The 16,615-nt window shown below is 40.8% G+C and overlaps 1 protein-coding gene across 3 annotated transcripts in view; it reads left to right on the top strand.

The window, feature by feature from the left end:
- Positions 1–9,569, top strand: part of LOC147260600 (leucine-rich repeat transmembrane neuronal protein 4) — a 57,933-nt gene extending 48,364 nt beyond the window's left edge. For 2 of the 3 annotated variants that reach the window (XM_086207234.1, XM_086207233.1), the window contains one exon: positions 8,252–9,569. In XM_086207234.1, the coding sequence (XP_086063360.1) occupies positions 8,252–8,470 (219 nt within the window). In that variant the 3' untranslated portion in view covers positions 8,471–9,569. The remainder of the gene's footprint in view (positions 1–8,251) is intronic. The other variant, XM_086207239.1, reaches the window with a different exon arrangement.
- Positions 9,570–16,615: the final 7,046 nt, after the last annotated feature.

Here is a 16,615-nt window from a genome sequence, read left to right as displayed (position 1 = left end):
TGCAGTCAGGGAAAGAAGGTTTTGAGCTGGTTGTTTAGGGCTTAAAGGGTCGAAGATGCCAGCAGCACTAAAGTCTGGTGGTAGTAACTGGATCTGAGGGGGTCCTTGATGTATATGGTTACTCTGGTGATGGGAAGTCAGAAAATCCCTCTGATTCCTTGGAGTCTTCTGGAAGAGAGCCGGTCTTGTTTGAGGGTTTGTGCATCTGCAGAATAAAATTGGTGGAATTTAGCGACACAGAAAAGCCAGATAATCATCAGGATTTAGAAACTGAGGAGAATATCAACATAAATTGGTTGTGTTTATACTCCAAACAGCAAAACTGCCACTAGAACCAGTAGTGAGGGATTGCAGGTGCTTGTGTTTTCCTGAAGGTCAACTAGAACACGTGACATCCTCTTCTCCGGTGATTTTATTCTCCACATCAGGCCTATGATCATTTATAGGATGCTGCTTTTTTTTCCTCCCTAATTTTTATACATTTTTTAACTGTGTTAACCCCTCACCTTGTTATGACTGCACAAATAAAACGATGTGCTCTCAAATGAATGAAGACATAAGGAATATTTTTTCATACAATGAGTTGTTACCACTCCAAGCCAGAAACACTTCCCAGTCTAATTGAGAGAATAATTTGTTAACACTTGAGGCCCTGGAGGTTTCTAATGATACAGTGATGAGTCATTTCAGCTGACAGGAAGACGGAGAAGAGGAATAGTGGAGGGAAACAGAAAGAAGTGGATCATAGATTTAAAAGGGGTGTAATAATCAGTTTAATATATATTCTAAAATAGATTTCTCCACACCCTTTGCATAGAACGCTCATGTGCATCTCTTTAAACCCACTTCTGGATAAATAGTTTTGACTTTAGTTAACATAACGGGAAGGCGAGATGAGGCTGAAGCCAGATGCTGGCTTTATTATCTTGGCCAGAAGCCCAAATAATGACTTACTGTTGTCAGGAGGAAACAAAGCTATTCTTAGATAGCTATTGTAATCAAGAGATTTGAATTCATATGGTTGTGTAGTGCACACCTAGACAGAAAAGGACTTCCTCAGCCATTAAAGTTGCGAAAAGATGGTTATGCCTCGGGCTAAATTGACTGTATGCAGCATTCAGCGCTAAGCAGCTCCACTGGCAGCCGTCCAAGCTATGCTAACCAATGAGTCACCTCACTAAGAGCTCCAACCATAACAGCCAACATGTCCCCTTTATCCCTGATTAAACCTGAATGTACGCTCTGCTCACTTGGCCAAAAAGGCTTTTATTCTTTTATTCCATGTTAAGACATGATACTGATCCTCTACTTTGCTGCATCAGGAATGCAGATATTTACACTTAGTTGCACTCATGAGGACATGCAGGAAGACTGTGATCAGTGGGACTGAAACATGTTTAAAACGCAATGCAAATGCATGAAAACAATATTTATCCTGATTCAATGATCCTCAACTGCATTAAGAGATCATCCCACTCATGGAGAGAGACGATATTCAGGCATTTGACTTTGTTTTAACGCTTTGTTCAAACCCCCTTGTGCAGGGCAGTCAAACTCATTCTTTGAATGGGGCATAATGAAGAAAAATGATAATAAAATGTCTAACAGCTATCAATAGTTTGGATAATTGATCAGGAGCACTACTGTGTGTGTCCTTGTCAGCATGACAAAGCCACTTTTGTGGAAACAAACCAGACTTCAGATAATTGGGGACAGCATGTTGGGAAAAACCCGTGTCGCCATTTTGTGAATCAGTATCTGGGATGTGACTCTCTGCAGCTACATCTGGACTCCCTCCTGTCTCAAACCACTATGAGAGGGCAGAGTGCTTGACAGACAGGCTCTTTCATCCGATCAGAGCAATATAACACCATCACATGCCAATTTCAGTCAAAAGAACAAGAAAAACATCTTTCAACTGAAAAACTTAGTGCATCCCTCTGTTCTGGTTTAATTGAGTCTGTTTCTGCAGTACCTGTGCTTACAGCTGTTGAGTCTAACGTTACTGTTGGTTGCATCAAGAGACGGCATTTTCTACCACTCTGTTTTGCCAGCAACGGCGTCTATTAGCATCATCAATTACAAGAAACAATCAGAAGCCACTTTATTTTTGAGAGGGCAGAAGAGTACTTAGAACTCAGTCCTGATCCGTTCTGTTTCGATCCACTTTCTCAAAGTGGTTCAAGATTGGTGTGGATACTGAAGTAGCAAATTCTGAGCTGAAGTTTGGGTCAGCAGTTGAGGCAAGGTTCAGACATGTAGGGTGAAGGTCTTTAGGGGTTAGGATGGGAAGCTTTGGGGTCTATGACTTCAATAAATGTGTGTGTGTTTGTGTGTGTGTGTGTGTGTGTGTGTGTGTGTGTGTGTGTGTGTGTGTGTCCTTTGATGTTTTGTTCAGCTTTATTAGCCGTTGTGAGTTGTGTACACGTGGTAGTGCTGCACTTGTAGAGCGTCTGACTGGCTGGTGTCTGAGATCAGACGGGCAATCTAAGCTGGTCTGGTGAAATCGGCCCTCAGTGCTGTAACGCTGGAATTCTATCAGTTCACATCACTTAGGACACTCGTTCGGTTTGTACTCCCGACTGAGGGAGTTCATCGTGTTGCTGGGGACTGTAGTGCAGCAAGCTTTGGGCGGCATTTAAAGGGCAAATAATTATTACAAATCTAAATCACACAGCAGGCTGGATCTTTTAATAGCCAGTCTGACGGCCTTGAGTTTGATACAAAGTATCTTTCAAGATATCTTTCACAGAAACACCGCAGGAACAGACACTAACTGGTCAGCTAATTGAAAGACATTATGATGGCGCTGGAATTGAAAATATGACCTTGTGGTCACCACAAAGCCATTTCTCTATAAAAAAAAAAAAAAAGAAACCACTGCAAATATGTCAACTGCGGCTGAATTTTAGATACAACGACTTCAGCTAATTCAGGGGTGGCCACATTTTTTTTCCCTTGGAGGGCCGAAGCTAAATGGTTGGATACAGGCTCAAATTAAAGAGAAACCCTGTTGCTAAAATGCCTTTTGTCTGTGAGTCTCTGTCCCTGTTGCCTCACTCACTACAAAATGACATCATCGACAAGGTGGGGCCTGATCAAATGATGAGAAAAATAATCAATTATCAGGCATCCAACATATTTAAATAGTATTTTATCTCACAAAAATGTAACATGTACATAATCTTTTTTGTTTTCTTTTCTTATTTTTCTTTTTCCTTGTCTTTTTCATATCATATGCCACACTAAACCTCACGGTGGGCCAAATTTGGCCCCCGGGCCCCTCTTTGGGCAGCCCTGATCTTAAGCAGTTAGATTAGTCAGCTGTATTTTCTGAACTATATTTACATTTATTCATTCATCTGACACTTCTATCTGGAGCAGCTTATAAGTGAGGAACGTCAGTGCTGTTTGAGACCCTGGAGTAAGCCCTGAGCACTAAATCTATTTGATAAGATAACGTGTAAGGAGATAAGGTAAAGAAGTGCACAGTGGGGCAAGTTAGGATGTTAAGAGTTTGTGGAGATTTTAGGAGAGGAGGTGCTTTTAGAGGAGATGAGATCGTTGCAGATATCGGCGACGTCCCTGCTCTGATAGCATTCAGAACTGTAGCTGTACTGCTGCAGTTCCTCATTTGACCCCCTGACTTTGTCTCCAGTGCCAGCATCCACTCAGACCGGCTATTGGTCAGTGACTATATTTGCACAGCAATTACACTTGGATTTAAAATTTTGTTTAGGCTTCTGCTAATTAGCAAATATTAGCATGCTCATGCAAGGTTTTTCCTGGCAGCAAACACAGAAATGGTGATCTTTCAGGAAAGTGACTTATCAAAATGTTTTTTGACATTTTTGATTGAGCATGTTTATAACATTTCAAATTCTGGTTTGTTGGCCAATATTTCAGATACTTTTGATCAATCAGAAGGTTTATAACAACACCAAAAGTGCCAAAAATAGAAGCCATCTCTTTGTTTTTGTTGGTTGTTTTATTTTAAGAAAAGCACACAGGATAATTTTTAAATCGTATTTAGGTTTGTGTTTATGAAGCAGCAGCCACAGGCAGAGCAGTTCAGCCTCCACTTTTTCATTCTGTAAAACCTCTTCATGCACTACTTGTAGTCCAAGGCCTCTCGGTTTGGTCCATCTGTGGCCACCTCGCAGCACACATCCAAGCGTCTCTCCTTCGGCCTGTTGCCCAGCAGTGTCTGCTGAAGTGATTCCTCGCCTTGACTCCTCCTCGTCTTTGCCTGCGCCCTGCTCCTCTCCGCGAGCGGCCCCTTCCGTTCCTTGAGGGTGAGCAGCGGTATTTGCAGAGCTGATAAATGTATCTAATCTCATCAGTAACATGGATGATTACTTTTTTAACTGCCTAGAATGATCAAGTGTCTGCACCTCTTTAAGCAATGCAAGAGGAACAATATTCACCTGTTCAAGTGTGGACACCAGTGCTCTTCAAGGAGAAGGAGTTTCTTTAAGTTTATTTTCTTTGGTCTTTGCATGTTAAAGGAAACTGATGAAGATTTTGAATGATTTTAATGTGTTAGAGCTGGTTTTCGCCGACATTAACCATTTTAAGTGGCGGCGGCTGCCTCCGAAATTAATATGCAAATGATGATATTGCAATAATTACGCTGGCCTAGCTGAGCAAAATGTTAGCTTTAATTCAGTTCTTCCAGGTCAAAAACAATTTTTCTTCTTCTTTTAATTTGCAGATACCCAAAATGAAAAAAACAACACATTGCAGATAACCACTATATTTTGAAAATATCCAAATACATTGTTCCAAATAAAAATGTCATTACTGATTATTCATAGTTAATATTATGACGAATACAAAATGCAATTATAGATAGAAACAAATGCATTTATATCAGTTGATTCATCCGTGTTGACACTCTGTAGTGCTTTGTTTCATAAGAAAAGGCAACTTTATCAATAATTCCATTGTTATTTTTTGTCAAAAATCCAATTCCGAAGCAACAGCCCACAAGTGAACAATTAAAAAATATACTGAGATCACCCATTTGAGAAGTAATCAAAAAAATGGAAGATGAAACACATTTTTCATTAGTTAGATATCCAGAGTAGCATTTCTCCTTGTCAAAAACATATTTTTAGTGAGAGTGACATTAAAATCTGCATTTGTGTATAGTGAACCGTAATTTCTCACAGTAAAACTAGATTTAAAAGATTTAAATGCTTAAAATGTCCAAATCCAATTTACATATCTTTAAATCCATGAAGGATGTAAAGGTCCTCTGATTGAGAAGCAACATTTTAGATATCGGTGGCATTTTTCTCAGGACAAATGATAACATTCTGGCCATTCATGCATATTTGGCTTTCAATTTCAGATAAATACAATGACATGCCTCAATTTATCCAGGGTGAACATCTTCACTGCAATTTGAACGAGGAAAAACCTGTGCACCAGATAACTACAAACCACTTATTACACACATAATTTATGAATGTGGCAGGTTCTTTATCGGCAATTATAAATAAAGATAGACATCCATTCTTTGAATGACACACATCCATTAAAGCCCTAAATGCTATTTTAGTCCAGAACTGCTTAACAGGTCGTGAGGAGGTTACTATTTTAAATATTCTTATGCTTTCTAGATTATTCAGTTTGTTTTATGAGCAAACCTATATAATAACTGCATCACACCTTTCAACAAGGTGTATTTATGTATTTACAGATCTGTAGAGGTCCCTGGAGCTTCACAGTGATGGGCAAGAAAAAGCCTTTTATTGTCTCAGTAACTGCAGCTCAGTTTATTTTATGGCACCTTTGGATTTCAGCCGGGATAAACTGGCAATGTGGAAGTTAAACAGACGAGGCAAGAAATGTTGAGGAGACAAAGGTTATGAGCGCTCTGCCAACTACAGCTGTACTGAGAGCAAGAAAGGGCGATTGGTTCACCAGCCAACCAGCCAAATTTATATTGACTTTACCACTTACATGTTTGACTTTTACGATCGCAATAATTGGAGAAAACAAGTTCACAATGTAGCCTTTCCCCTTGACAATTTGTATGGAGAACTACCAGATAGGGACCCCCCACCGCCGCCGCTGCCACCACCGCTGCCACCACCACGACCATGCACACACAAACACAGCTCATTTTGCAGTCTGAGCATTGTTGTTCATGAATCTTTTATGAAGTCCTCTGAAGTAGTGTGCAAAGTTCAGCCGGTGAATTAGACGATTGTTTTCAACTAACCTTCCTATTAAAGCAGTGAACAAACGGAGGCCGATCTTTTCCGGAAAGGAAAACATGACCTTTTGAAAAATTGAAGGGTGATTGGCGACGGTGCCGGGAAGCTTCCCAGGAGGCCGCCGGCCGGCCACCAGGGTTGTTAGGATGTTGATATTTGGTTGAATGCAGGTTGTGACGGCGGGTGATGAAAAGTTCAACGACAGTGCGTCTAATGTCAACGTCATTTTGACAGAATACTGAGGACAGCCCCGGTAGATGCTCCGTTGTTTCTCAGATCAAAATAGTAACTACACAACACAAAATTCAGTCTTTTGACGTTGATATTTTGTCATACGCGGATCAAATCACTTTTGGTTTAAATCCTGTTGTGATGCTTTAAATATCCTCAACAAAAAAGAAGTTTGGTTCACAGCTGAAGATTCACTGCTTTCTTTTCATGCTGGTGTCTTCAAGGGACTTGGACGTTGGACTTGTGATTCGGGAAAAGGTTTAGCAAATATTTGACTAATACCCTGTTCTCACCACACATGCCAACACACACACACACACACACACACACACACACACACACACACACACACACACACAGACATACACACATGGGCACACACGCATACACACGTGGGCACACACACATACACACGTGGGCACACACACGCGTGGGCACACACACACACACACACAGACATACACACGTGGGCACACACACACGTGGGCACACACACACAAACACACACATATTCCTGTTATTTCTAATAAAGTCAGGTAAAAAAAGGTAAAAGAGGGTGTGGCCTCTCTGCTTTTGTCACCAAACAGCATATTAGGGAGCAGCTTGAGGGTCTGGTGGTTATAAATTGATAGCTTTTTGCAACAGTCTGTCTTTCAAACTGACTTGAATGCAGAGGGATGTCATTTGTGGCCAGGATGAACAAAAGCAGCATGTAAATTATCGCACTGACCAGGATTTTTATGTTTACATCAGTTTGTTGAAGAGCCAGAGCCGGTACCCACGTCTACTGCTGGGTCATTTTGCCCAGGATTGAGTGCCTGTCCTTTATATTCGTGAGCGTTAGTGGGTTTTTCCAGTTTAAGGAAGGAACAGGTGGTTGAATGACTGGATCGCGAGAAAGTGGCGTGGCGTTGTTGCTGAACTTTAGTTCTTATAACTTCATCAAAGGTTATAAAACTACTGTTTTAATTCATTGCTCCACACTTTAGTCAGAATCGACCCACAATAATTGATAACAGAAATTATTCATTGCTTTGAATACAGTTAAATGACTTCTGTGTGTCTATGAAAGTTTTATTCTGATTGCTTGCCTCTATCGCTGTGTTTCAGGGTAGAACACTTTGCTATGAAATGCGCCATACATACAAATGTGTTTTTCCTTAAATTGAATAAAAAAATGCAGCTATGTCTCAATGTAGAAGTCAGTAAGAGAATTGAATTTTCCTCATGTTTCCTGTGTTCTCTTACATTATTCATGCTATCGTATTGTTTCAATACATTTTATTCTGTCGCTTTGTGAATTTCAACATGAGTGCATCCATATTTTGGGTGAAAGCATGAATAGACATTAGTAGTCAGTATAAAACAAAAAAAAATGCGGCATTATCCCGTTTAATTTATATAATTTAGACCACACTGGCACATAAAACTAAGAAGAGTATCTGAATCAGCGAAGTGCTTGTAATGTAATAAGCACTCTCTTCTAAATGGGGCCTCGATTCCATTTAAAAGAGGGCAGAAAATATGTGTGCACTCTTGCTTAAGGCTTTCATCTTGCATATAAATCACTCCAGCTGAAAGTTGGTGTTAGAGCAGCACAGATTTCAGGTCTTGGGGCGTGCTCTGTATCACCAGCCAAGGCTGCATTAATGACAGAGCTGTGCCACGAGCAAATCACGCCAATTCCAAATATTCAGAGAGCGGATAAAATGTTGAAATGGAGGCTTTTTTTTGGCTGATTTAGAAAGTTTATGTGTGATTCCTTCTCTCTCTCTTTCTCTGTGCCTCTCCAGATACCGCGGCAGCTGAGTGCTCTGACGTTGTACAGGTGTGATCAGTCAGTACTGGATTACTGCCATGCTCACCTGTCACTGCACCTCAACGTGGGCATGGAGCCTCCCGCTCAGGAGCTGGGAGGTCCGAGGCAAGCCAGGTACCACCCGAGCCTAACGGCTTCCCTCCCCTCCGAGCCTGTGTTGCCTTGCCCCCAGACCCACTCCCTCCACCAGTGAGGCTCTGTGTCCAGATTATTGCTGCACAGAATCAGTAGACCTCGCAAATGAAACACAAGACTGTGTGGGAGGGGACTGGGACTGGTAAAGAAGCAAAGGAGACAATTAATCTGCTGCAGAGCATCCTGGACCCAGGGTAATGAAAATGAAAATATTTCTCAGTGGAAATAAGGGGGTGCAGCAGTATTGATCGGTGAGCTTCTGACCCACACGACCCCAAAAATCCTCAATTAGCCAAGGAGGCTGAACAGCAGCATGACTTTCCACGTTCTGCTCTGCCTCTTGAGGAGTATTAAGGAAAATAATTTAATGATTTGTTAATCGTATTAAACATTCTTCCTCCACTTCTCCTCATCTGGGCACCTTTGCTATGTCAGGTAAAGTATTAAAATGCAAAATACTATAAACAGAGCTGGGAAACAGCATGGTAAGCAACTGAGTAGCAGAACAAATGGAAGATCAGCAAAGCTAAAAAGGTTTTCTGCTGCTTTTTTTCTGATCATGCTGTCAGTCAGAGGTCTCTCTCTCTCTCTCTCTCTCTCTCTCTCTCTCTCTCTCTCTCTCGCTCTCTCTAACTGGAGTCCCTGTAGAGTTTTCATCAAATGAAATCACCCATAACAAACAAGTCAGAAAGTAACAGACAGTAATTGTCATATAATATGTACAGCCACACATCTTGTCGGCAGTAAGTATAATTTACAAGCTTACTTTTGAGTTCCTTAATAATTAGTGAAGTTGATGACATTATAATTTAATGGCACTGAGAAATAAACAGATGAAAAGTGAACACAGAGTACAGATCTTGGTGCACTTGGACGTTCACATATTTAGCCTACTTTTCATCATCATTTGAAACGATCTTGTAGTAAAATGCTTTTTGTTTCTAAAAATGTGTTCTTCAAGCAGTTATCTGATTGTGCACTCATATATCTCCATGTGTGTACTTTTTACAAGATGTTACACAATATATGGTAAATAAACTGTGGTAAATGACCAGTAACAGTGTCATTCATGAAGATCAGTGGGACCAAACCAAGATGCTCCGTGGCTGGTTGAGACTGCTTTAAGGGGACAGTTAGCTTAGCTCAGCACAATGAATTGTAGTGGATGGGCAGGATTGCGCACCTCCGTCAAACATCATCAAAAACACAAATATCGAATTGTCTTTGCTTGCATTAATAAAATTTGAATTGTGTATAACATCTGCAATTAAATTATTTAAAATTATGAGATGTTGTAATTTTATAAAATGATATCTACATTCGACAGAACTACCTTCCTGACCGGGCGCAGTGATTTGCATCTCACAATTCCAAACATTTTTTGATGACAAAGAATGACTGCTGCGAGGAACAATTGCCAACTTTGCAAGAGGGAATGAGGAAGATTACTTCCGCACAGACTGACTGGATGCACAATAAATGTTATTTTCATAAAATATGGGGTGTTCCTTTAATGACAGATGGAGGTAAAAGGCAAGGCAAGGCAATTTTATTTGTATAACCCGTTTTCACAAACAGTTTGTCTCAAAGGGCTTCACATGGCATCATAACAACATCCTCTGCCCTTAGACCCTCACATCGACTGAGGAAAAACTCCATAGAAAACCCTTTTAACAGGGAAAAATCTGAGAAACCTCAGGGTGAGCAACAGAGGAGGGATCCCTCACCCAGGACGGACAGACGTGCAGTAGATGTTGTTACAGACAAAACAGCTTGTTTTGGACAGATGATGAGCAGAGGGGCTACATAAATGGCTACTACAATATAAATAAAGGTTTTTTTTGACCGATTCCTTTAGATTGTGAATCATGCACAGCGTCTTGAATGTAATACCAAAATAAAAACAATCGACCGAGTGGAAACGAGATCGATCAATCCCCTTTAGTTATGATCAACACCCCGATGGCACCTGTAACATTTTTTCCTGTGACGTTCTCTGGCGGCATGCACTATATTTTATTCTGTTAAACTCGACTTGTGGATGTTGCAGTTGCTTTCTTCAAAGGGAAACACATATAGAACACAATACCCAATTAACATCCCACATGTTATCAGACACCGCTGCATGTTCTTCTCTCACAGTGTGCTGTGAGAGTTATCGTTATAGCTAAATGTGGGATAATTGGAATGTTTGTCATTAGGGAATTGACCGTTCCCTAAACTCCCAACACAAGTAGCAGTTGTCCAATCATAGCTTAGCAACGGTAACTAGGCACAGCAGTCATGTCAAGCTTCATGACTTCTGTACATGTGTAAGTAGTGTGTGGTAAGAGTTAGGAGGGTTATATAGGTTTAATTAGCCCTTCTAAAACTATAAACACAAAACCATAAAGTAGGAATTGAATTAATCTGTGGTATTTAAAGCTGTAGCTTAAGCTGCAAACATTAGCATGCCCAGTTAACTGAGCATCATCACCCTGCATTACTCCGAGGCCCCGGAGCATTTCATTAGCTAACTACATTTTGTGGGATTCAGGGTACATTAGCGTGAAAAGCCTGTTTAAAACTAGCATAGCCACAGTGAATAAATCAGAGGGAGTAGCATTAGCAGCTATATCCAAAGATGTATCCAAAGATGTGAGATATAAAAACATTTTCATCTTAATATTTTATGGAAAGTCTACGGAAATAAAAAATTAAATCAGGAACGTAACCTTCTTTCTTGTCCATTGATCGAATCTACGTAGCCACAAGGTTAGGTACAAATTATAAACAAGCAAACATTCCAAGGTTCGCTAGTCCAGAACTACACCCATACTAAAGGCAACATTTGTGCCTGTTGGGGGAAGGAATCACCTCCTAGGGTACTGTGTTCCTCTCTAAAATTATATAGATCTCTTCTTGTGTTTGTCAAATTTGGCCCATTTCAAATTAAAATATTTCTTATCATCCTTTTTAATTGATTTTTTTTAAATGGACTCAAATAGTTCCATAAAAACAAGAAAAATAAATGTGTGATAAATAAATAAATCCATTTTTTTTATCCATTAAGTGTTTGGGGGGGGGGGGGTGGAGCCTATTCCAGCTGACATCAGGCAAGAACCGGGGGAAGTGAGGATCGAACCAGCAACCATTCGATTGCTAGACAGCCACTCTACTGCTGAGCCATGCCGCCCCTCAAAAAAAACATAAACTATATACTTTTCACATTATGCGCTACATTAATCTGAAGAATATCGACCTCTCAAACACATGAACAACCTCCTGCTATGTCTCATTATGTGTGTGTGCTGGCTTTTCCCCCCGTAAATTCGTTGCTTCAGGCTCAGTACTTGAGACATTACCTGCTGCTTCTAAGACCCCTCAACTGGTTTCATCATTTAAAACAGCAGCAGACACTGAAATCAGGAATGGCGTTTACTAAGCATTGATGTAGGAACTATTTACTCAGTTAGTGCACAAGCATCTGATGCAACAGCTACCATTACAACTAGGAACTGGTTGTTGTAATATCAGTGTTACTTACCTATGGCATGTGACAACATGTGACGTAAATTATATTTATATTTATATATTTTTAAGGACAAAGGCATATTATTTTCCTCTATCAGTTTCTATCAGTCACATCACAAGCTTATAAAATACACAATCTCAATCATCCCCTTGCATCATTATTTCCAAAGGCTTTGCACACTTCACACTTTCAATGAATCCTCAATAACCGACATTTTGTAAGAGCTTGTCCTGGTGTTCATCTATAAAGAGGACAAAACTAGTCCGTGCACAAGATATATCTGCTTATGACAACACGTTGTGACATGACAGATTCATGCTGCCCAAGGATTTACCGCTCCGCAGCCGCACACGCCGAACAGTTTAACGACCCTGATAGATTGCATACTGCACTCACTTCAAGTGTTCAGAATAGTGTCGGCCGAGGGAATCAGGCCAGGGAGGAGCGGCAGACGCAACGGAGTAGCATTCAGATTTGCCTGTTCAAATGCATTTACACTAACAGGCTGATGACTCACAATGCCTCAATCAATAAGCACTTCTGGCACCGTTCTGACTCTGTAACTTTAGCCACAAAGTAAGAAAAATAATTATAACCCACTGCACGTCTTAAACAACTGCATGACTCATAGAGATGCTGGAGGAGTACCAGATTTTTTTTTTTTTCCCTTCTGGAGGTGTTCTCAACCTGGAGGGGTTGATAGATGATTTTACAGGTCACAAGATCATTTGAGGATGCCGTCGCATACTTCAAAATCAAGAAATGATGTCTGAAGCGATGAAATGACTCACCTACAAAGACTCAAATGAAATACCCTGAAAAACAAATGGAAGGGTTGAGATTGTGCAGGCGTATTTATGTCAGGCAAAATAATTTTTTAATGGAGCGTGTCCGTGTTTGCATAGCAAACAAACAGGCTGATTGTTGTTGTATCTGATCCTCTCACAAGCTTGATTTTCAGAAATGAGAGTGTCAAGGTAATGGGGAAAGATGCTCTTTGGTTTGTTAGTCACTTGACATTTTATGTATTTGGACAACATATTGGTGCTTCTGACAATCTTTTGGCACTTTCTTGGAAAGCAGCCACAAGCTATTTTCTTCCTCGCCAGAGCTGTCAAAGTAAGCCAGACAACGTAACACTTTATATTATACGGGCTTAAAACCGTCTCTCTCTGTTCCGTTGATTTCATCTAGTGATCTTATTTCCGAGGGATTCAGGATGTCATGATGAGATCAAGCTACGTTTCCTCATGAAAGCACAGGGTTGCAAAGGTTTCAGAAGTTTCAAAAAGTTTTTGTGTACTTTTTGCACTTCTTTGCTTATTTGATACAAATAACTGTGTGCAGACGTATCTAAAATCCAAAAAGTGCACCAGATGTTTTTGCTCTTGGCATCGTCTGACCTAAATTTCTCTCATGGATGGGGGGGTGGGGGAGAGGGGCTGCCACAATAAAAAATGAGTTTGAATATTTACCTTTTTAGTTTGTTTCATCACAAACTGCATGAAAGAGGTACATGCTTTGGTATTTAGGAAGTGTTTCATTTGAACAGAGATGTGGCTTTGTCTCACCCACAAGTTGACGGGGGACTTGAAGTTTTTCGATATCAGGTCAAGGTCAAGTTCTGGCCTGTTTTGGTCTGCCTGCATGTCGCTCTGTCACTTTGGAGTTGTGTTGCAACTGCTAGCGGGCAGGGCAGCAGTGAAAGTTCTTGATTTCCCCAGGGGGCTACACTGCTGCGATGCTTACACTCAGCTTTACAATCTCACAAGTCAAGGAATGAAACGGATGCCGCTGGGTTATTTTTACACTGTCCCTCAACTCACAAGGCAATTGACTACTTTCCTGATACCTCTCAGGGTCAAAGGTGTAGCCACATTTTTAATTGTACTGATGACTCACAGAGGCGTTTGTCTCATTAGACGCTGCTGTACGGAAAGATGTCTGATAGAGGAAGTTGTCCACAGGGGATAGATGAGGAGATTTGATTGCCAGACTTGTGATTCCAACATATTCTCATGAAACATTTAGTATGAAATCTTATGAATTCTTAGGGACAATTTCAGTGCATAATCCATTGGGTGTCAAGCAACGAGGGTCTTCAGCTGCACATCCCCTGCAGCGAGAAGCCTTAGCAGAATGATAGTTCCTTTGTCTCTCAGAGGACAGCGCGATATTTTAAGATAGTTGTGACAATGCTGGGGTTGCAATCTGATTTCGGTTTTGGCACAAAAGCAGGACGAGACCAGAACAATTATGTATTTGCAGGGATCTATTTCAGAAATGTTCCTTCAAAGGTACAGTTGTTGCTAAAGTACAATATTTGGTCTTCAAAAGGCCAGCGATGACCCTTTTGATGAGCACAGAGTGCGAATGTGAACTGAAGGGCTCACATTGTACCTTTGTGCTCATCAAAAAGGTACAACATGAACTGAAGGGCTCACAATGAGTTTGAATTTCACTTTTGAATTTTCACAAGTACTCCATTAGCCACAAGTATTTGTACTCTTTTAGGTGCACAGTGGAACCCGACATGTTGAGCATGAATAAGTACAAAGAGGTCCTGAGAACAGCCTAACTTGCTTCTTAAGCTAATAGCCCTCTATATTTATTGGATAGAGAGTCTCATCAATGTTCTTATCTGGCTCTCTTATACGAGGCAAAAACGTGCATTCCTTCAACTGAAAAACAATTCTAGGAATCTCACATCCTCATATTCTATTCGACAATCCTCTATTTCACAAATTAAAACTATTTTAGAAAAGGCGATTACTTTTCAATGCGAAGACAAGGGCCTCCTATCCCCGTGTAATCCACTGTTGATATGTCATCTCATTATGTATCGCTTTGTCATCTGGTTATGCAGAAGGAAAATCTCATAAAGATATATCTCTTGAAGTAATCACAAGCAATGCACTTGAGGATGGCAGCCTCATTGGATAGAGGGTTTTTTTTATTTTCAACCAATGTTCTCTTGATTCCACAGATTTACTCTAAGGGTCTTCAACACAATTCTACTGGGAAAAGACATGTAAACACACTAAAAACAGGGTTAATGCAGGACGATGTCTGAATAAAAATGAGGAAATGCATCGTTTCCTTCAGATAATGTTGAGAAACAATAAAATTATGCTTCAAATCCCCAGACTGCAGCAGCTGCACTTTCAGCAGACTGCCTCTGCTCTTGAGGCTGAGGCCTGGATGTCAAGATAATAATGCATCATCAATTGCTGCTATTTATGTAGTTTGAGAATCCATCGACCTCAATAACATATTCAGGGCTGAAAATACAAATTAATTATGGCAAAGAGAGACAGAAGCAAGCCTGCCTGGTTGGCATTAACACTCATTTCAGGATAACCCTGCATAGGCACTATATGATGTGGAACCTGTCAGTTAATTTTGTCTCACATTTGGTTAAAAAAAGTTATCAACAAATGAGTCCTGAATGACTTAGTTACATATCTGAAATTATACTGAGCCTTTCCTCATTATCATGCATAGTAAATTAATTATATTTGTCCCCATGCGCTGCTCGGTGCACCGACTGGTATTTGGACTGAGGAAAAAGGTTGCTAGGCAATCCATTGAGATCTAAGAAAAGGTCCGTGTGAGATGTGGCGAAGACAGAGAGCTGGCAGTTGCTGGGTAAATTGTGAGTTGACAATCAAAGTCATATCCCACTGAGCTGGGAAGCAGGAGAGAAGCCATCTCCTTCTGAAGCTGCAACAAGTGGTTGATATCAACAGGTGACGTGAACAATTAAGATGGTAAAAGTCAGTGATGGGTTATTTCATTTTTATTTTTTTTTTACTTTGAAAGATGAAAAAGAGAGAGAAATTAAAGATTCATCTTCACAGTCTGTTCTGGATGTTACCGTGACTGACAGAGAAAAGCTGCGAATGTGGCTTTGAGCAAACTTTTGGTTTTTGATTGAAGGAGACGGCATAATTGGGTTTTCACTATAGAGGCTGTTGCCCCACAAACACACACACACACACACACACACACACACACACAAACACACACACACACACACACACACACACACACACACACACATACACACATACCCAGCATCTGACAAAAAAAAAGTGACATAACGGCCTGTTGATGAAACACCATAACTGTCTTACACTCAGACAGGCTCACCCACTGACATGGCATGACTGATTGAATTTAGCCCTCTTTCAACTTAATACACAGGTGTGGCTGTGAGCCCTGAGGTGTGTGTGTGTGTGTGTGTGTGTGTGTGTGTGTGTGTGTGTGTGTGTGTGTGTGAGTGTGTGTAGGGGGGGGGGGGATTTATGGCTGTGAAGGCTTCAGCTGTCATGTCCCTGCAGTAGCAGCACCACCACCACTGCTCAACATCTCTGCCAAGGCGCAGTTTACTCTGCCAGCACTGCCCTTGCATCCCAATGAGCTGCGTGCAGGAGACGGCTAATGTTACAGCCTCTTGTGGTGTATCCTGGGAGATGAGCACAATTAACTCAACATAAGCACTGTCAATGGGGATCAAAACAGATGCAGACCTCTTATTCAGCTGTCTGTAATTACAGTTTATGTAAAGAAGAGTCACACAAAACAGGGTTGGATCAATGTGATGGTTGGCCTTGATGTTGGATGTCTTTGTTTCTCTCATTCTTGCCTGAAGGTCTGGTGGGGGCATCAGGGGTAAGCCAGGTTTAA

Source organism: Aulostomus chinensis, chromosome 6 (genome assembly GCF_037954235.1).
Source record: "Aulostomus chinensis isolate RoL2024-O1b breed Wild chromosome 6, RoL_Achi_v1.0, whole genome shotgun sequence".
Taxonomy (NCBI): domain Eukaryota; kingdom Metazoa; phylum Chordata; class Actinopteri; order Syngnathiformes; family Aulostomidae; genus Aulostomus; species Aulostomus chinensis.
This window is presented reverse-complemented; position numbering and strand designations above follow the sequence as displayed.